At 34.0% G+C, this 20,876-nt stretch overlaps 1 protein-coding gene across 6 annotated transcripts in view; it reads right to left on the bottom strand.

Moving 5' to 3' along the window:
* Positions 1-20,876, bottom strand: part of NPEPPS (aminopeptidase puromycin sensitive) — a 120,233-nt gene that overhangs the window by 44,371 nt on the left and 54,986 nt on the right. For all 6 annotated transcript variants that reach the window (XM_016430510.2, XM_016430512.2, XM_001372099.4 and 3 more), the window contains exons 3-4: positions 6,469-6,546; positions 172-293 (exon numbers count right to left, since the gene is read on the bottom strand). In XM_016430510.2, the coding sequence (XP_016285996.1) occupies positions 172-293; positions 6,469-6,546 (200 nt within the window). The remainder of the gene's footprint in view (positions 1-171; positions 294-6,468; positions 6,547-20,876) is intronic.

Here is a 20,876-nt window from a genome sequence, read left to right as displayed (position 1 = left end):
CCATTATAATTATTTTACTGAAGATTAGACAAAGACTCTGGAAATCTTCACCACAAATACAGGCGAGGTCAATATCATCTGGCTTCAAATAGGTATGTTAAATAATGTAATGAACTTTACTTTAAATACTAATATTTAAAAAATTAAAGTAGTAGGGAAAACAGTACATACCTCAAACTGTGTAACAGCAGCATAACGCACCTCTCCAGAAGGAGTGGTGTATTTACTTCTATAGAAACCTTTCATTTTATCATTTAACTCTCCAACAAAGTCTATCTTTAACGTTCCTGTACCTGTGACAGAAGACAAATGAAAACTACTATCATGCAATTAAATATAAAATTGCCAACTTTGCAAAGCAGTTCTATTTTGTTGGCACAACTTAAAATGATTATCCTTATTTCAAATGTTTGCCTTAAAAACAAAAAGATAACAAGAATTGTAGATAAAATTAAGGTGCTGGAAATAATTCTAAAATGAACTTTAGTAACTGTTTAAAAAAATCTATTTCACCTTTTTGGAGAGATAACTATATTATCCTGTTACAAAAACAAAGTATCAGATCTTTTTTAATACAAGTAAGCTCATATAATCATATAACTTCATTAACTATCTTCTAAAATTGCCAAAATAGGAATGGGTAGGCAAACTGTGATATATAAATATAAAGGAATATTACTGCAACACAGGAAATGATAAATATCAAGAACTAAGAGAACCATATTAGATTTCTAAATGAACTGATGCCAACTCAAATAAGCAGAACCAGGATAACAAGTTACATAATGTCTACCATAACGTAAAGGAAAATAACTGAAAAAATTTGGAACTCTGATCAAAGAAGTTGACCAATCAGGACTTTAGAAGACTAATGAAAGAGACTTTTTAAAAAAATCTTTCTTTGAACTGATACTAAGTATCAGTTCCAAGGCAGAAAAGCAGTAAGGGCTAAGCAACCGGAGTCAAGTGACTTGCCCCTGGTCATGTTGCCAGGAAGTATCCAAGGCCATATTTGAATTCAGGACCTCCTATCTCCAGGCCTGGCACTCTACCTAGTTGTCCCTCAAGTCTTGATAGCAATGGAAAATGTTTTAAAATTTCATGCAGGATAGTGAAAAGGAGACTGGACTGGTAATTTCACTGACACTAGAAACTCCCTGAACCATTACCAATTGGCAACTTCTTTGCAATTTATAGTCTTTGATAATTTCTAAGGCACTGGAAGGGCTAGTAATTTTTGCCGAGGGCCATAGAGTCAGTATTTTAGTGATGGGACATAAATCCACTCTGACAAACACATACCGAAAAATCTTATATGTATGTTTGTGTTTTTGTGTGTGTGTGTGTATATATAAATTAAATCATGATTATATAATGGAAGAAAACTGCATTTTGGGGAAGTAGCCTTTTTATATTAGAATGCTTGTGTCTGCTGATGTTTGTTAAATTGTTAAAATACAAAAATAAAATTTAAGAAACTGTCAATAATAAATAATAAATTCCTAAGAAAACTCTGTAAACACTCCAAAAAGGACAAATGGTTCTTCATCTTGACACCATAGTAATATAACACTATAACACCTTCAAGAAAAACCAAGGGAGGCAGCTGGGTAGCACAGTGGATTGAGAGCCAGGCCTAGAGATGGGAGGTCCTAGCCTCAAATCTGGCCTCAGACACTTCCCAGCTGTGTGATCCTGGGCAAGTCACTTGACTCCCATTGACTAGCCCTTACCACTCTTCTGCCGGAAGGTAAGGGTTAAAAAAAAAAAGAAGAAAAACGAAAAACCAAGGACTGGTCCAAACGATGTCAATAAAATAAACCTTATATAAGTTTTCAAATGGCAAATACTTACATACTCTTAATCTATGAGTAATGCAACAGATAAAAATATAGCATAAACTAGAAGATTTCATTCTGTCCTAGGTCAGCACAATCAGTTCATCAGAACCTAACTTTCAGAGTAAACAGATTCCAACTGCTTCTAAGGGTTAAAGACCTAAATTTAAAATCACTAGAAGTCAACAACCACAGAACTGTCACCTACATTTCACAAACCCGGTTACACAAAGAAAAATGAAAACTTTATTATTAATCCATTAAATGACCTAAGCCTACTGCTTTGAAGATTCATAAATTTAACGAGGAATATGACTATAAAGAAACACACCAATTAGGGATGTAGACTCTAAATGATCACCCTGGTGCAAATATCAATAATATGGAAATAGGTCTTGATCAATGATACATGTAAAACCCAGTGGAATTGTATACTGGCTATGGGAGGGGGGTGAGAGGAGGGGAGGGAAAGATCATGAATCTTGTAACCATGGAAAAATATTTTAAATTAACTAATTAAATAAAAAATTTTCAAGATTAAAAAAAAAACAACACAACAGAATTTATATATCCAGAAAAAGACTATCACCTTTCAATCAGTCACATTGGAAGACACATAGTCTAATTATATTGCAATTATTCAGAATATTTTGGAATGACCCTTTCAGAACTTCAGAATCTAAAGGTTATATATGTCAGTCAATCATGAATTAATAAATGAACAAAAAAGCATGTATTAAATGCTTACTATGTACAAAGTTCTAGGAATACAAATAAAAGAAGACAGTCCTTACTCTCAAGGAACTCATATTGTATACAACAGGTTTCAACTGAAAGCCAGATGGAATAGCTCAGTGGGCTTTGCTTAAGATGAGTGGCAAATCAGATGGCATGCAACTTCTTTAATTTGACAGTGCCAAAGACTCTAGGGACAAATAAGGTAACTGATCAAACTGCGCAAAATGCTCTGGACAAAAAAACAAGGTGACTATAAACAATAACTTATTTTTCTAGTTGGGCTTCTAAGTTGGTTTTGAAATTGGTTTTAAAAGAAGAGTTCTAAAAATAATTTGAATATTATTAGCATTACTGAAATGTATATAGCTTTCCAAGGGCACTGAAAGTGACCTATTTTAACATACATATTCTGGCATGTGTCTTAAAACTGATCATAATGCCTTATAAACACACCTCACATGCCATTTTGTTAACAGGAAATGAAGAGACAACAAAAATTTTTTTAAAAATCTACGTCTATGTGCTTTCTCATGCCTTAAAGAAAAAATGGGACATTTTTGTCCTGGGACAAAAAAATGGTCAACTTGGCATATAAACATGAAAGAAAATCAAGATCAAAGGTCACTAATTCTTTAAATTATCTTGCATCTTAAGGAATTTTTAAAATTAATTAAAAAACATTTTTAAGAGAAGGGCTTAAAATAGTTCTAAATTTGAACAGCTACTAGTATTTCACCACAAAAAGCCACTCCAGCCAGGCCCAAAGATGGGGGGGGGGGGTCCTGACTTCAAATCTGGCCTCAGCCACTTCCTAGCTGTGTGACCCTGGGCAAGTCACTTAACCCCCATTGCCTAGTATGTACCACTCTTCTGCCTTGAAACCAAGACACAGTATTAATTCCAAGATGGAAAGCAAGGGTTAAAAACAAACAAACAAAAAAAAAACAACAAAAAACCACCACTCCACAGGACACTAACCACCAATACTAAGGTTGTTAAGTATTACAGAGGCTATAGGCAACCAGCAGCATTCCTGATGGTGGCAGCTTCAAAAATTATTTTTGCTCAACTGCAATTAACTTTTAACTAACTCTGCAAATTAACTAGTTTGCACAATGATTAGTGGTTTAATAAGGTAAAATAAAAGGATTACTAATGCCCACCTATGATATGTTGAAAAATTCATGCTATTATTGAAGAAAAGCCACTTGTGAAAACTGTTACAATTCACTTTTCTTCAGCAAAGGATACATGCAATCTAACAGAAGAGAATTTCAAAATAAAGAGTACATCAAGTGGCTTTAAATCAATTAAAAGCAAAAATTCTGTTTCTCTTAAAATGAATTTGGTGCTCTTGAAAGAAGACAACAGCCCTGGAAATTATCCATAGGCCTGGTACAGGTTAAGCAGCAACATAAGTTTCTACCCATCAAGTATTTCACTTTGGACTCCTACTTGGACCTTAAACAAGTTTAAGGAGAGGATACAGATACATTGTCTTTTAATGAATAAAATACAGACCACTTGGTAATTCACTATATAGCTCCAGACAGCTGGTTTATAAGTATCTAAGGTCAGATTTAAATGGACAACACAGAAATGCCAAATAGGGTATCTTAGTAACAGTTTCCCCTGATTGTCAGAATCTAGTCCTATCTCTTCTTTTATTAAGAGAAAATAAGAAACATGGTGACTCAATGCTCAAATTCCTACAACTAATAACTATGAAAATGATGACAGGAAGCAAGGACTGCAATATCACCCTCATAGTCTCAGTTTCATTATCTTTTTGGTCCCCAACACTTGATTCATCCCACCATATTTTCTGCAATCCAATGGATATTCTGTCTCTTACCTGGGTATTTTCTTTCTTTTTAAAAAATATCCTTACCTTCTGTCTTAGAGATCAATACTAAGGGGGCAGCTGGGTAGCTCAGTGGATTGAGAGCCAGGCCTAGAGATGGGAGGTCCTAGCTTCAAATCTGGCCTCAGACACTTCCCAGCTGTGTGACCCTGGGCAAGTCACTTGACCCCCATTGCCCAGCCCTTACCACTCTTCTGCCTTGGAGCCAATACACAGTATTGATTCCAAGACAGAAGGTAAGGGTTTAAAAAAAAATCAATACTAAGTATGGGTTCCAAGGCAGAAGAGTGGAATGGGCTAGGCCAGTGATAGAGAACCTTTTAGAATGAGTGCCCAAACTGCAACCCTCACACTACACGTGAGCTCCCCCCACTCTCCCCCTCCCCCCACCGCCTTACCCCAGAGAGGGGAGGGAGGAAACACTGGGCAGAGGGGTGGGTCATGTGAGAAATGTTCTTAGGCCCATTTGGAGAGGGGGGAGGGAGCAGGCCCCTCCAGCATGCATGCCATAGGTTCAGCAACATGGGCTAGGCAACTGAAGTTTAGTGATTTGCCCAGGGTCATAATAGGTGGGCATTTTCTCTGGTTGCCCCATATACCTGGAACTTTTTTCCCTTTTCCATCTCCTCAGCTTCCCTTGGATTCTTTTTTTCAAACCCTAGCTAAAATCCCACCTTCTCCAAGCCTTTCTCAATCCTCCATAATGCTAGTGTTTTCCCTCTGCTGATTATCTCCATTTTATCCCAGCTATATCTTGTTTGTATATAGTTGTTTTCATTATTTTTTCTCCCAGTAGACTCGGACCTCCTTGAAAAGAAGGGCTGCCCTTGCACCAAGAATAAAGCAGGTACTTAAATGATTACTGACTTGACTATAAAAAATAGACTACTGAATTTCTAAGTTTCTTTTCTAGTATAGAATCCTAGTATTCCATACTAAATACAGACTATAACTGTAATAAGGTAAATACCATATCTCTTAATTATTGGACAAAATGGGATAGAATAAGACTGGCATAAAATTTTATTTCACCTTTTTGGGGGTAGTTATATTTTCATTTGACCAAAATCACAATTATCAGATCTTGCTGAACTAACATGAATAAAACTAAAAACTATGTGAACTTTAGCTACTATTATTATAGATAGGAAGTCTACTACCCATTATATATTACTAGAAACTTTGTAGACAAGACACACAAAGTTAAAATAATTTTAACTTTAGATGGCTAGAGCACAACTTAGTAGAAAAAAATTACTCATCAGAATTAAAAATTCACTTAAAATGCATGAATATAAATATAATATTAAATAGAATCCCACTAGCACAGAGTAAGAATGGCATAAATTTAAAATAAATTCTTTACTGTTGGAAGATACCGCTTTAGTGATAATAGTCAATATCCTGTCTTCTAAGTGTTAACTGCTTTAAGAAAATCTGACCATCTGAACTGACAAAATGTAGATAAATTCTAGAATAGACCGTTTCCATTAAAAAAAAAATTCCTGCCTCATAAAAAGCATTCCCTATAGGGCTGCTTTAAACTGCAGACCTCCTTTATTTAACCACCACATAGATTTATTAATGATCTGGTACACAAAAAGTTAAAAACGGTGATCAAATAGAAGGATCTAGTGAAGATCAACTAGAAATTAAAATAAAACATCTCTGGAATTATTTTTAAAAACATGATTTTGACTTTCATGGTTTTTGAATACTATAGTGAATTACACAAGATGACCCACTTAAAACAGAATGGAGTACTTTTCTCCAGTTTTAATAAATCTGAATCTTCCAAAAGATTTGCCATAATATTTAATTTACTAAAATGAATGAGTCATAATGTAATTAAAAAATGAATGCTTGTAAGTATATACCTATGTGATCACACATATATTATTGGATGACAATTAAAAACTCTATTTTCCAGATGGTAATCCAAATAAAATATTTTAAAATCAAGATAATTAAGAATTTTAAATAATCTTTATATCCCAGAATTTATCTACAAACTACTATATTGCTTACCTGTTTGGAGTGTACTAGGAAAAGATAATGTAACTTTTTCATCTTCATTCTGATAGTTAAATCCTGTGGCATGTATTTCTGAAACAAAAAAAGTAACAATTTTAAAATTAAGAACTTAGTTCTGACAATAGCCTGTATCAAAACTAAATTTCCATTAAAACTAAATACAATATAATCTTAGATAATTTAGCAAATAATGTTTTTATCATTAAAAGCATTATTATACATATATTAGCCAGTTTTAAACATCAAGACATGGAACAATTTAGGCTTTTGCCTCTGTAAGATAAAGATTTCAAATTCTAAGCTAAATCATAAATTTGAGAGAAGTAGAAGAAAAAGCATAATTAATAAAGGCATTCCTCCAGTTTATCTGACATATTTGAGAAATACCATGTCTATCTTACCCTTTCTATGCTACAACTTCTCTCATACATACACATCAAAGGGACTGAATTAAATCACCACAATTTTAGTGGGTCAAAGATACAACAAGAAAAGTTATGCTCCTTGCTATAGAGGTCAATCCTACATGAGCTTTAAAAATACAGTTTACTTGGGATAAAATTCAGTTTTCCTATATATTGCAGAGATCTTTCTTTATGAAGAGATAAGAGGCTCATTTCCACAAAGTTTTTCAAAATAGTGATTTCTCACTAGGAGGTTAGTTGAAATAGAATGGGCCATGTTGAGAAATACGTTCAAGGAAATTGGTCAGGTTAATTCAGCTTAGTACAACACTGGGGTTGTGTTTCAAGGTGATTCACCTTGAAAGAAAAATGGCCAAGCAGTCAAAAAATATTTAAGTGCCGTTATGTGGCAGGCACTATGCTAAGCTCTAAGGAATACAAAGAAAGGCAAAAAACAATTATATCGTTGTAGGGAGGCCATTCTAGCTGCAATGAGAGATTGCTCTGAAAACAATGGACAAAATTTGAAAAACTTAAGCAATCAGATGATGAGACACCCTCCAGATTCATGGATAGGCTCATTGAGTTTGGGGGTTGGCACCTAGACTTTGACCCTTCAAAAAAAAATGACATAAGACAAATTAGAAGACACTTTGTCAGTAACTCTTGCAAAGTGATCAGGAATTATTTTAAGACTCATTGCCCAAGGTGGCCTGAGATGGATCTTAACAAATTGAGAAAAACTGCTGTATACATTTCAAAAGGAAACAAAGAAAAACAGGAAGAGACTTATAGTTAAGACTAATGATTTCATGGAAACAATCTGGAATGAATTGAAATATTTAAGAGATAGGATTGATTAACAGGAAATAGGTATGATACTCAACCAATGGCACTTGCCCCTCTCCAAGAATCTAACTATCGCTCCATTACCTGCCACTTCTGTGAGAAAAAGGGCCACAAAATGATGGATTGTAGAAATTTATTCAAGGCAATCAAAAATAATATGCAGTTTAATAACTACAGAAATAATAACTATAGAAAAGTGTAGTCGAGGCATTGCCGTAAAGGCAGAACCTTAAGGGTTAAGCCTCCTCTTCCTCTCTGTTTGTAAAACAGCTTGCATTTTCTTATTAGCTTCTGGATCCTCAATACATGACTTTATGACATTGAAAATAACTGCATAATCCGGGGGTGGAGTTTCCCTCTCAGAACCAAACTTTGATCCTACATGTTCCCATTCCAAACTAGATATAATCTCTCCTTCAGGGAACCATGGTGCTAATTGTCTTACATAGCCCACGAATTTCTTTAACATCTTTTTCTGCACTTTAACTCCATGTGCCGTTAAGGTAGCTTGAATAAGGTGCTCAGCTTGCCACCCCCCCATCCTGTAAAATGACAGGAACTGAGTTTCCCATACCTCCTGAGAAATAACCCACAAAACAAAGAAAGGAGATAGAAAAGATTATAGAACAGAGGAAACCCGTAAAGACGGATCTCTCTTGGCTCTGTCCCAAATTTGCTCTGCTTACCCAATCCAAGATATTGCCACAAAGCCCGTCACTCTGCATCATCCTTTGACCAGCAAAGGAATCGGGGTTACGAACGGCATTTATGTCCCTGTTCGGGCGCCAAACTGCAAGGCTCATCAAAAAGGTGGCCAACCTTTCGTGACCTTGCCTGGGGTAATAAACATACAGAGTGACGAATGGACGCTATATGAAAAAGCATAACGACCCTTTATTGAGTTCAAACAAAGCAATACATAGGTTAAGACCACAGGAAGATATGATGTTACCGCCCAGCAACAGCAGGAACCAATAATTGGTCAAATTCATAGGAATTCATGACGTTACCTGCCAGGCACAGGGAAGAACCGAGAGGATTCCAAACAAAGACAGAGAAGCAACTTTCCCACGGACTCTCACAATTTCTCACAACCCTTATCAGTCCTCTGCTGGCTACTCCAACCTTACAGTTTCTTTCTCACAAACCATATCAGTCCTCCCTCTGATGCTACTCCAACCTTGAGCACACAGCTGGGCAGGTCGTACACAGTTCAACTCACGACCCTGACTATGCAGCCCAAAGAGAGAGAAGAGGAGGCTTAACCCTTATGGTCCTGCCTTTACGGCAACGCCTCGACTAAAGACTATAATAACGATTATAGGAATCACAACTTTAGGAATGATAGAAATAACTAAAATAATGACTATAGGAATCAAAATTTTAGGAATGATATAACAAGTCTAGGAATAGAAATTGGGAAAATGATAACTCAAACAAAATGACCCCCTCAACAATATAACTTAAGTGGAGCTCATTCAAAAAATAATAAGGGTGCTAATGTCTGGGAGGACGTGGGGGGAAGGGCAGCAAGGGACTTCTCAAAAATTATGAAGGTGTGGGGAGAAGGGTGTATAGGAACCAGAGTATACAACCTTTGATTTTCCAGGCCCCAATATCTTACTGCCCATTGTCCCTATTCACTCCCCCCCCCATATTGAAGAGCCCCATGTTATCTTAAAGGTTGGTAATACCTATTATGATTGTATTTGATCATTATAATAAGAGTTCCCTATTGATGTACTATTTTGTTGCACTTTATTTGTTCTATACAGTATTTTTTCTCTCATTTTTTGCATTTGAAGCACATGTCACCAGTATTGAGATTTTCCTCTATTTTTGATTTTTGCAATAGAGTAAGCTAAGATGTCCATTTGCTTAGCATATAAATGTATACCCAAAAAGCTTTAGATTATGGAAACCTGTCATTTATTGATAAATATTTTGGGATTGTGATTAATGTTTGTGTCTGATTCTAGGAAATGGGATCAAAAAAGGAGCACAGACTTTATCTACATAGTGCCATAGAAGCACAGATTTAACCTGAATAGTGCCAAAAAAAAAAAGAAGAAAAGAAAAGAAACCAATCCAAGGAGGATTGATGAACTTCTATGCCAATACGAAAGGACTTAAACCTAGTGTGAGACTCGAGGGTGCGGCGCTTGACATGTTAAGACACAGGACTCCTTGAACCACACTCCTTGTAAAATACTTTCTATCAATATACCTAAGAATGGGCTGTTAGGGCTCCCCTATCCCTGAGAAATGAGGGAAAATCAGACCAGGGAATGACCCTTCCCTTTTACACAAAAATCTAGTCCTTTTTTCCTCTCTCATAGTATGGCAACTTCCTATAACCCTAACTTATAATGGGTAAAATACAATATTACTGCTTTTTTTCTTACAGATTTGTGGGACAAAAATTTACTTTAATTGGACCCTAATGCAAAGGCCTGTTACGAATTTATTTTTGTTTTATTCAGAAATTTTATATATATATATATATATAGTTTTTTATATCTTGATTGATTTTTTATTTCTCCCAAAGTTTAATTTTTCTGTTTCTTTTTCTGTTTTTGGTTTTCTTTTGATACCCCATAACTCAACCATATATCATGAGTTGATCCAGGTGTTGGTAAAAACTCTCTTCAGGGAGGATTGCATTGTAGTTTTATAAAAATTCCAAGATTTAAAATTTTGTCTGAGAAAAAATTTCAGAAAAAGAAGCTTGTTAACTCCTTGAATCCAGAGGATGAACTGTTTCAAGAAAGATAACTGAAGAAATCTACACTGCATCAAGAAGATCCAGAATGAACTTTTGGGTGCAATTGATTGAACTAAAGGGAGTTGGACATTTATTGTAAATGTACACTTTTATGCCAAAGGGGACTGCCCCCTAATTGGCATTTTGTAAATGCACCTAACAAAACATTGGCTCTGCTTTCTCTCTCTTCTATTACCCTCATCTCTAACTATTATAGTTTCCTCTTAGAAGGTGAAATATTATATACATCTGTAGGTAGAAATTTTTAGAAGTGATTTAGGATAATTATATTAAATGATCAATGGGGAGACTAGTCTCCCAACAATCATCAGGGGGGAAATTAATTGTGAAAATTAAATTTAACTCCCCTGATTGTGAAAATGAAATTAATTAATTCTCTCTTGATTGTGAAGATTAAACTGTAACCCCTGCCTATTTTTAGATTTAATCACCAAAAGTGTAAACACCCTACTTAAAAGTTGAGTGGGGGAATATCTGCCCATTTTTAGATTTAATCACCAAAGGTGTAAACACCCTAGTCACACTTGAGTGTGGGAGGTCTGTGATCCACATGTGCAATAGTAGGTAATGAATCAGAATTACACTGACTGCCCCTGTGATTGGTAGATGTAAAATTAGGGAAAGGCACAGGAAGTGATGTAAAAGAAAGTGTCTTTTTAAAAGCAAGTTATAATTTCCTGTAGAGAGAGAATCTTCTGAGATTCATGGGAGAATCATCTGAGATCTTCAGCTGAAAAAGAATCTGCTGACTGGACCTGAGATCCTGTTCCTGGTGAAGTTGTTCTTTTTTTTTTAAACCCTTACCTTCCGTCTTGGAGTCAATACTGTGTATTGGCTCCAAGGCAGAAGAGTGGTAAGGGCTAGGCAATGGGGGTCAAGTGACTTGCCCAGGATCACACAGCTGGGAAGTGGCTGAGGCCAGATTTGAACCTAGGACTTCCCGTCTCTAGGACTGGCTCTCAATCCACTGAGCTACCCAGCTGCCCCCTTAAGTTGTTCTTAATCTCTTCCTTTGGACTGACATATGGTGAGTGAAAAGAGCTGACTCCTTTCTTGGATATTTTCTGAAGAGACTAGCCTCAGGAGAGACCTATCCTCTTGAGAGAGGCTCCCTGTATCCCCAAGTTCTTGGCTATAAGGGCCAAGGCCTCTCCAGTTAAAAATTAAACTAAAACTCCCCTGCCTGGTTTTGAGCCAGGAGTAAATTACTTAGTGCTTAGGCTAGATATCTTACCCTAACCTCTCTCTGATTTTCTTACTTCATTCATTCTATGTTTTGTAAATAAATCTCTTTGGAATAAATTAAATTCCTAGAGGCCCTATTTTAAATACAATCCAGTCCAACCTTTTTATGTAATTAACCCTTTTCCCCCTTACAAGTCAAAACCTGCTCTCAAGAGGTCAGAGTCTAATGAGAAATGCAAGCAACTATGTAAAAACAAGCTATATAGAGGGCAAATAAGAAATAATTAACAGAGGTAAGCACTAGAAACACCACCTTCATTTTGCAAATGAGGAAATGACTTGCCCAAACTAATACAGGTAAAAAAGTGGTAAAGTCAGAATTTTAATCCAGACCATCAGATCATAAATTTAGAGCTATAAGAGACATTATTACACATCATGAGAGGTCACTGAGTACAACCCCCTTTGAATTTTATAGATTCTCAGACTCTAAACTTACCATTCTATATAACATCCTACATAGGGTCAATTATGATTTTTTTTTTTAATGAGACTAATCCAATTCATTCTTTATTTTACAGAAACCATACCTAAGCAAGAATCTGAAAGAAATGTTTTTAATGTAATGATCCTTTAGAGCTTCCTAGATTTTAGTTTTAGATAAGTCAAAATCTTCTTCTACTTAAAAATTCCCCAAAAGTAGACTCCTGGATATTTAATAGTAACCCAACATTTGGACATTACATTATTTATGAAACTGCTGATTTAAATTACAATGAACTTTGATAAAAAATTTTTTTAAACTAGAGATTAGCTCCAAATTAATCCTTGTTCTCAAGGTGAGTATCATGCTTGGCACTTAAAGGAAGGAAAAAACACCTACTGTTTATAAATGTTCCTTTCTGGCAAAGGTATGATAGAGCACTAGTTAGCTCCTGGGGGAAACATACATAAGATCAAAGATAGTGAAAAATGCTAACATTCACTCATCCAAGAAACAAGCTTCAAAATTTCAATAAATTAAAGAGACATCTACAACAGAATAGTAATCTTTTTAAATAAAGTAACCTCCATACATTTACATCCTACAAAATATAGCAATCATTTGTGGATGTTAACCAAGGAACATTCACTATTCTGACAGTTACTTTCTAAAGATTCATAAAACCTAATAATCAAAACTTTGCTTTAAAAGTTGGAAAAATAAGCAAAACAAATAAGAAAGCAAAAAAAAATACTTATTACAGGGACTCTTGGAAAACCATTAGTTTTCTTGTTAAAGACAGATACCTAACATACTCTGTTATTACTATTTTAATTTTACAGTGTCTAACAGAAAAGGGGCAATTGAGGTTGATGAAATGCAAATGTTGATTTAAAACATTTTATAATGGAATAACAGACAATTATAACCTATACATAGTATTCACTTTCTATGCTATTTGTACCAAAAAAGCTCTAACTTATTAAACACAACATAACTGTTTTATCATAAATGAAAAGCTGTCAGAGGAACTCCAGAAAAACTAGATTATCAACCCTTCCAAACTAGATTTTCATGTTGACTATAACTTCCTTCTTTTTATTATGGTTTATTCCAAACATTTTGTTTATTCCTGAATGAAATTTCACAAGCCCTAACACACCATTAGCACTTTTACATTATATTATTTCAGCTATACAAAAAATCATAAGGATATTAACTTATTGTGGCAAAGCAAAGTCAAAAAGGATGTATTTTCATTTTGTTCTTTTTTGGATTCAAATTTGAATATATTCTAAACTTACTAGTAGCAATGACTAAATACTAAATGTTGTTTCTTTGGTAGTTAGTCCTGGGTTCAACTAACTCCAAACAGAATTCTCTTAATGTAGAAAATTAGCAGTGAAAGCACCACTGAGACAGAAAACAAAATCTCAGTTAACCAGAAGGCACAAGACTCTAATTAACTTAATGATAACCAGAAAAATCCCTCCTCCTTTTTAATTTCCTATTGAGTATCTCCCTAGAAATATTATTAGGCTCCTTTCCTGTTTTATGCTAAACCAAATTTCAATCATACTTTTTTGACTAGGGATCCATCCACAAGATGTTCAATAACAACTGAAGAAATCAATGTAAATTATATAAAAGGCAGCTATATTTAACAGTTAACTTTTTTCCTTTAAATTAAATCCTATACTACATTGTTTTCTTTTAAATTTCTTCATTTTCCTCAAACTGAATTTTTAAAACCCCCTCAAATTCACTAAGGTTTGACTGTAGTTAAACTTGAGAAATAATTTGTTTCATCTGAGAACTTGGTCTTCTTCACTCCATTTATCATCTCAACGTTTTCCAAAAGCTCATATCAAGTGCGCATGTATTTTACTTATATGCAAACAGAATCAAAATGCTTTTAAGTTAAAGTGTGATATGATTTATCAAAAAAAATGGAAGCCACTAGAAATGGAATGGAGGGGACAACTAGATGGTTCAGTGGACTGAGAGGCAGGGCTAGAGGACCTTACAGCAGACAGGAAAAGAGAATAACAACACCTCAAGAATACCTGAATAGGATGCCAGTTACCTAGCATGGCATCAGAAATGAGAATATTATGATTTGTAAAATCTCTCTGCCTGAATAGAATGGCAGGGAGAAGGGCAAATGACATTTTACAAAATATTTCCCCCCTAACCATAGTTCTGAGTATCTTCCATGTTAGCATATGAAAGAGAATACAGTCACTTGGACCCCCATCCAACCACACTTCTGCTTTATAGAATCCTCTTTCCTTCAAACCTATCTAAAGGAACACCTTCCATGTAAAGCCTTTCCTAAAATCCTCAATTATGAGTGCCTTCCCACACAAAAGACCCGTTACATAGTTATTTTTATTGTATTTATATTTATACTACGCATACTTATATATGTCTTTGATATATTCTTCATTAGCTATAAACTCCTTCTGAAGAGGGATTGTTTCATTTATTGTATTTACAATCCTAAAGTTCTAGGATAGTTTAATGTCTATAAAGTTGATGATCAAACCAGGGACAGAAAGGACCACAGCAGTTAGATAAAAATTGTCTTTTTTTGATGACAAAAAATTAAGTTTTTGCAAAAAACAAAAACAAACAAAAAACCCAACAAAACCAATTCAGCTAAAAATAGAAGGGAAATAATTAACTAGGCTTTTGTAAAAGTACGTTTCAGCAAGTTTCTCTCATAAAGGCCTTAACTAAAGATCAACATAACTGATTCAAACTTATTAGAATGAGACATTTCCCAGAAATTGTCAAAAGATATAACCAGAAAGTTCTCAAAGGAAAAAATCCAAATTTAAAATGTTCCAAATCACTAGTAATTAAAAAAAATAATAAATTAAAGCAACTCTGAGGTTCTATCTTACACCATTAGATTGGCAAAGATGACAAAAAGGAAAAATGACAAATGTTAGTTAGACAAGCTGGGAGAAAATAAGACACATTAATGCTTTATTGGTGCAATGGTGAATTGGTACAATCATTCTAGAAAACAATTTGTATTTCTTCACCTCAAAGCCATTAAGTTGTACAGCAAACCCTTTGCTCCTGTGACAATACTACTAGGTATATTCTCCAAATACATAAATCAGAGAAGGAAAAAAATTCATGCACAAAAATATTTGTAACAGTTTTTTTGTGGTGATAAAGAACTGGAAAATAAGGAGGTTCCCCTCAATTAGGAAATGGCTAAACAAATTCGGTTATATAAATGTTAGGGAAAACTACTATGCTGTTAAGACATGACTAAGAAAAAGACTTCAGAGAAACCTGGGAAGACTTGTACAAACTGAAGAGAGTGAAGAAAAAGTAGAAAAATAATTCATTCAATAACAACACTATAAAAACAAACAACTTTGAAAGACTTAAGTCTGATCAATGGAATGATCAAGGATGATTACAGAAAACCAATGATAAACAATGTTATTCATACCTCATGAAAGAGAAGTAATGGACTCAAAATGCAAAATAAGACCTATTTCTGGACATGGTTAGTGTAGAATGTTGTTTTGCTTCATTATATATGTTATATAAAAAATATATTTGTTACAAGAGGTCTGTTCTCCCACATGAGAGGGTGATGAGTATTTTGAAAAAAGGGAGAATACCTACCACATCCCACAAATGAAAACAAAAATCAATGAAAGCAAATTACTTTCTTGAAAAGAGCAGTATTCAGTTAATTTTTCAAAAAACTACTTTGTGAAAACAGAAACACCAATGTTCAGTTATTGCCAATTTGCTCTAAACAAAATAAAAAAAGATCCACTTGGAGTCACCTGTGATCAGATATTCAGGGTTGAAAAACTTTATGGTTTTAAAAGATGTGAGGGAACAAAAATATCTTTAGTTAAAAACGATTTTAAAACTTTTTTTAAAAGGTTCCATATACAATTGGAGAATGGTTGAACAAATTGGGGTATATGTTGTTGATGGAATACTATTGTGCTCAAAGGAATAATAAACTGGAGGAATTCCATGTGAACTGGAACAACCTCCAGGAGCTGACGCAGAGTGAGAGGAGCAGAACCAGGAGAACATTATACACAAAGACTGATACACTGTGGTACAATCAAATGTAATGGACTTCTCCATTAGTGGCAATGCAGTGATCCTGAACAACTCGGAGGGATCTGTGAGAAAGGACACTATCCACATCCAGAGAAAAAACTGCGGGAGCAGAAATACAGAAGAAAAACAACTGCTTGATTACATGGGTCAAGGGGTATATTGATTGGGGACATAGACTCTAAATGAACATCCTGGTGAAAACACCAACAACATGGAAATAGGTTCTGATCAAAGATAAATGTGGAATTGCATATTGGCTATGGGGGGGGGGGGAAGGGGAGGGAGGGAAAGAATAGGATTCTTTTAACCAAAAAATAATGTTCTAAATTGACTAAATAAAATTAAAAAAAAAAAAGGTTCCATATATGAAAATATTGTGGTAGCAAAAATTAGAAACAAAGTAAGTGCATTAATTAGGAAATAGACTTAATACTGTGACTCATAGTGAAATATATTGTACTGTAACAAAGGAATAGGAGGAATACAGAGAAACTTGAGAATTGTACAAATTGTTACACAACTAAGATAAATCAAAGGGAAAAAATATACAATATGGTCATAATGCAAAGGGAAAAAAACTCACTAAATATATCAGAATTCAGATCAATGGACTGACCAATTTGACTCCATAGGACTTGATAATGAAGTGGTGGGCTACAGTTAGAATTTATTTGGATGTTAGACATGGCTAGTGTTTGTTTGGGGGAGAGAATTTCAAAAAAAGGGAAAATACCTACCACATTCCACAAATGAAAACAAAAAAAATCAACAAAAGCAAATTACTATTTTTAAAAGAGCAGTATTTATTTAATTTTTCAAAAATCTCTGTGAAATATATAATTCAAAATTTCTTCAACTTCCTTACTTATTTTATCCAACATATGTTTACTTGACCACTAGAAAACTATGCATTTCAGGTCTGAAACCCAACTAGGATCATATTAAACTAATGCTGACACATTTTGAAAGAAGGTAATCAGAAACGCAATGTCCAGTTACTCTCAATTTGCTCTAAACAAACAAACAAACAAAAAAAAAGATCCATTAGGAGCCACCTGTGATCAGATATTAAAGAGTCTAAAAACTTTGATGGCTTTAAAAGGTAGAGATAAGACATTAAAAGCTTAAAATTACTTCCCATTTATTTAGGCTGGAGTTTTATTCTAGTTTTCTTAAATCATTTAACAATCCAAAATGGTGTGCTTACTTGCAAATGAACATACTTTTATATAGAAGCTAACGTGCATTTTATGTATATAAGGAACTTAGAAATCTAAACAAACTACAAATTAGAAACTTTAAAATTCTTTTCTCAGCTGATATTGAACAATCAACTTTGCTTTCTCATCAACAAAAGAAAATATTGTGAACCTGACACCTCTAGAATTAACATTAATAAGTCACATTTATATAACATTAAACAGATTTACAAAACACTTTACATATATTTTAACCTTATTTAAATCTCATCAAGAGAAAACTGAAAATCAGAAAGTTTAAAGACCAAGGTTGCACAACTTCTAATTAAATTAGCAGAGCCAGGACAAGAATTTAGATTCTGACTACAAACACAATGTACTTTTCCATCATTCCATGCTCTTTCAATAATGTACAAAATTTTAAAACTGATCATGTCTTTATCTTCAAGAATTAGAACAATTAATGAGTTATTTTTAAAAATAGATGTAAAGCTATTCTTTGATTTGGACAGAATACCTTCTTATCTTTATATTGAACATTGGGGTTCTTATAGGCAGCAATCTATAGAGATTGGCTTTTATATACAAAGCATTTACCATATAGCATCATACATATATAGCATACTTCAGAAATGTTTTCTGACTCTACAAATTATCTCTGCTAAGGATATGGTTAAGCATAAGTAAGCATTCCTCAAAATGCCAAAAAGTCCATAAAAGAAACACTAACTTCAGGCTACATAAGAGAATTTGGAGGAATCAAAGTATAACTTTAAATTGGTAGGTTGAGCAATGGTTTGCAAAATATTGCTTAGGAAATGAGAACTAGGGTGTACTAAGATTTTTTTTGACCAATTATAAGAGGAGATATCAATAAATGTTTAAAGAAATCAGGTTTTAGAATTCTGATTAAATAAGACTGAATCATAAAACAAAACTAAAATATATGAGCATTTCCAAATATCAATTGTCTTTCCAGCAATCCAGCAAAATAATGAAATCATTAAAGGAAGAAATATGATTGAAATAGGTAACAGCCAGTTAACCAGGGAGGAAAAAATCCATTGTTTATTCCCTCCTCCCATCAATTAAATTATTGTAGAGGTTATAACTTTCAAAATATCCAAGAAGCTTTGGACCTTCCAGATAAGGCTCAACAACTTCATGATGATGGCGCACTTTTGCCAGTTTATTAATATTGGTAAGTTTAGCAATATCTACTATGAACCACTAGTTAACAAACTAAGGTTATAAATCTGGTCTAAGCAACTGTAAAGAGAAAAATGTACAATGGCAACAAGGTCACCATTTGAGATAGTCTCATTTTGATCTTTCCTTCAAAATAGGATAATAAGTATATTTGCCACAAAGTCATCCCTGTGCTTCTGAAGGGATTCAAAATGTTCAATATTTGGATGAATATATGTTCATTAGTGATTCTAACTTGTAAGTTCTAATATTAACACATTGAATCAATTTCAAAAACGTTACATAGGGCTCCATAAAATACTCTACAAGACTGCATAAAAAAATGTGTATGTCACTAGAAAGGTAGAAAAGATAGTTTCTTTTTTCTTTTTTTAGAAAACTAGTATCTAAAAAAAGAATGCCTAATAGTCATCAAACTGTGTTTTTTAAAATCACTTCTTAAATTGCTTTTTAAAGTGTTCTCAGAGCTAAACTTTAATGAAACCCTCAGAATACCACAATATCAAATAAATCATTTATTATTAATATTTGCTTCAAGGGTAGTCATTTCTTTAACACAGTTAAATTAAATGTGCCAACCACCACCCATCTTTCTATTTATGTCACAATGAGTTTCTTCTAACCCACTGTCAATGGGACAACCAAGTAATTGTTCATTTGTTTTTTTTTTTTACATCATACTTCAATCAACAAGTTTTGATTAGGGACCTATGTCACAGGCATTGCTCTCAAAGGGCTTACATTCTATTGAGGGAACCAACATGTACACACAAAAGTAAATGCAAATTTTCTACAAGGTAAATCCAAAATTATTTGGATGAAGAAGAAATGACACTTTATCTGGAATAGCAGGTATAGTGTTATGGAGAAGACAACATTTGTGCTTAGCTTTGCAGGAAGCCCCCAGAGGCAGAAGTGAGGAAGTAACAAATACCTTCCAGGTGTGAGAAGTAGCTTGTACAAACACATGTACAAGTAGGTGATGGAATACTGTGTAAGAAGCAGCAGACCATTTTGGCAAGAGGGCACACACAGGAACAGAACATATAATAAATAACCCTGACCTAGGCAGTCCAGAAGCAATTGTAAAAGGCTTTTAAGTGTCAAAGAGTAGTTTGGTATTTTATCCTAGAGATTTAAATTTAAATATTTAGAGTAGTGCTTTAGTAGACAATTCATTCAGAAAACACTTAATTAAGTGTAAGGAAGTTGAGGTTAAAAAAAAATAGTAAAATTAAATAAAAATACACACACACACACACACACACACACAACCTTGCTCTCTTAGAACTTACAATCTAAAAGGAGAGGAAAGTCAGGTATAAACAATTATGAATCAAGGTAATGAAAAGCGAAGTACAATGAAATTTATCAATTTTATACATGAGATGGGAGCCAATAGACAACCTTCATATAAAATAATGGGTTTGAAGAACAGGAGGAACTTCAACAGAGAATGAGTGATAAGGGTGTACATTTCAGTCACAGGGAAAGACATAGAGACAACAGGTAGATGAAACAGGTCCAATCTGACTGAACAAATTTTATGAAGCAATATGAGATAAAACTCAAAAGATAAGTGAGACTATAAATGCCTGAATAATCAGGACCAAGCATTAATTCTTGAAATCAAAATTTTTAAGATTTGCAGCTTAAACAAATTCTATACTTTCAAATTAAATATAGATCCTTTATTTTCCTTTGAAGTTCAACTCAAATGCTCTCTACCCTTTAAAATGAGGCCTTTTCTGATTCCCCTCTAATGCCATCCCCCCTCCCCCACCAAAAAATTTACTTTGTTAAAATACATACAAAATGAATACAAACTTTTGAGCATACTTTATGTTTATCTATAGATTGTAAACTCCTTAGTGGCAAATAATTAAGTATTTTCTGAATGAATTGTCCACTAAGGCACTAGCCTAAACATTTAGATTTAAGCCTCTCTTTGGCATTTAAAGTCTTTTACATTCGTCCTTATATCCCCACATCCTATCTCAGTGTCTGACATTGAGAGGGTACTTTATGTTTGCTCATTGTTATAAAAAGTTACTGAGAAAGTTAAAACTGGTTACACTGATGTTCAACGTTGACGTAAATAAAACATTTAATTTAAAATGCAAACAAAAAAATAACTGGGGGTATTGAATCCATAAAACTGGATCCTCTGAAAT

The sequence above is a fragment of the Monodelphis domestica genome, chromosome 2, assembly GCF_027887165.1.
Source record: "Monodelphis domestica isolate mMonDom1 chromosome 2, mMonDom1.pri, whole genome shotgun sequence".
Classification (NCBI taxonomy): domain Eukaryota; kingdom Metazoa; phylum Chordata; class Mammalia; order Didelphimorphia; family Didelphidae; genus Monodelphis; species Monodelphis domestica.
The sequence above is the reverse complement of the archived record's forward strand: the minus strand, read 5'-3'. Positions and strand labels throughout refer to the sequence as shown.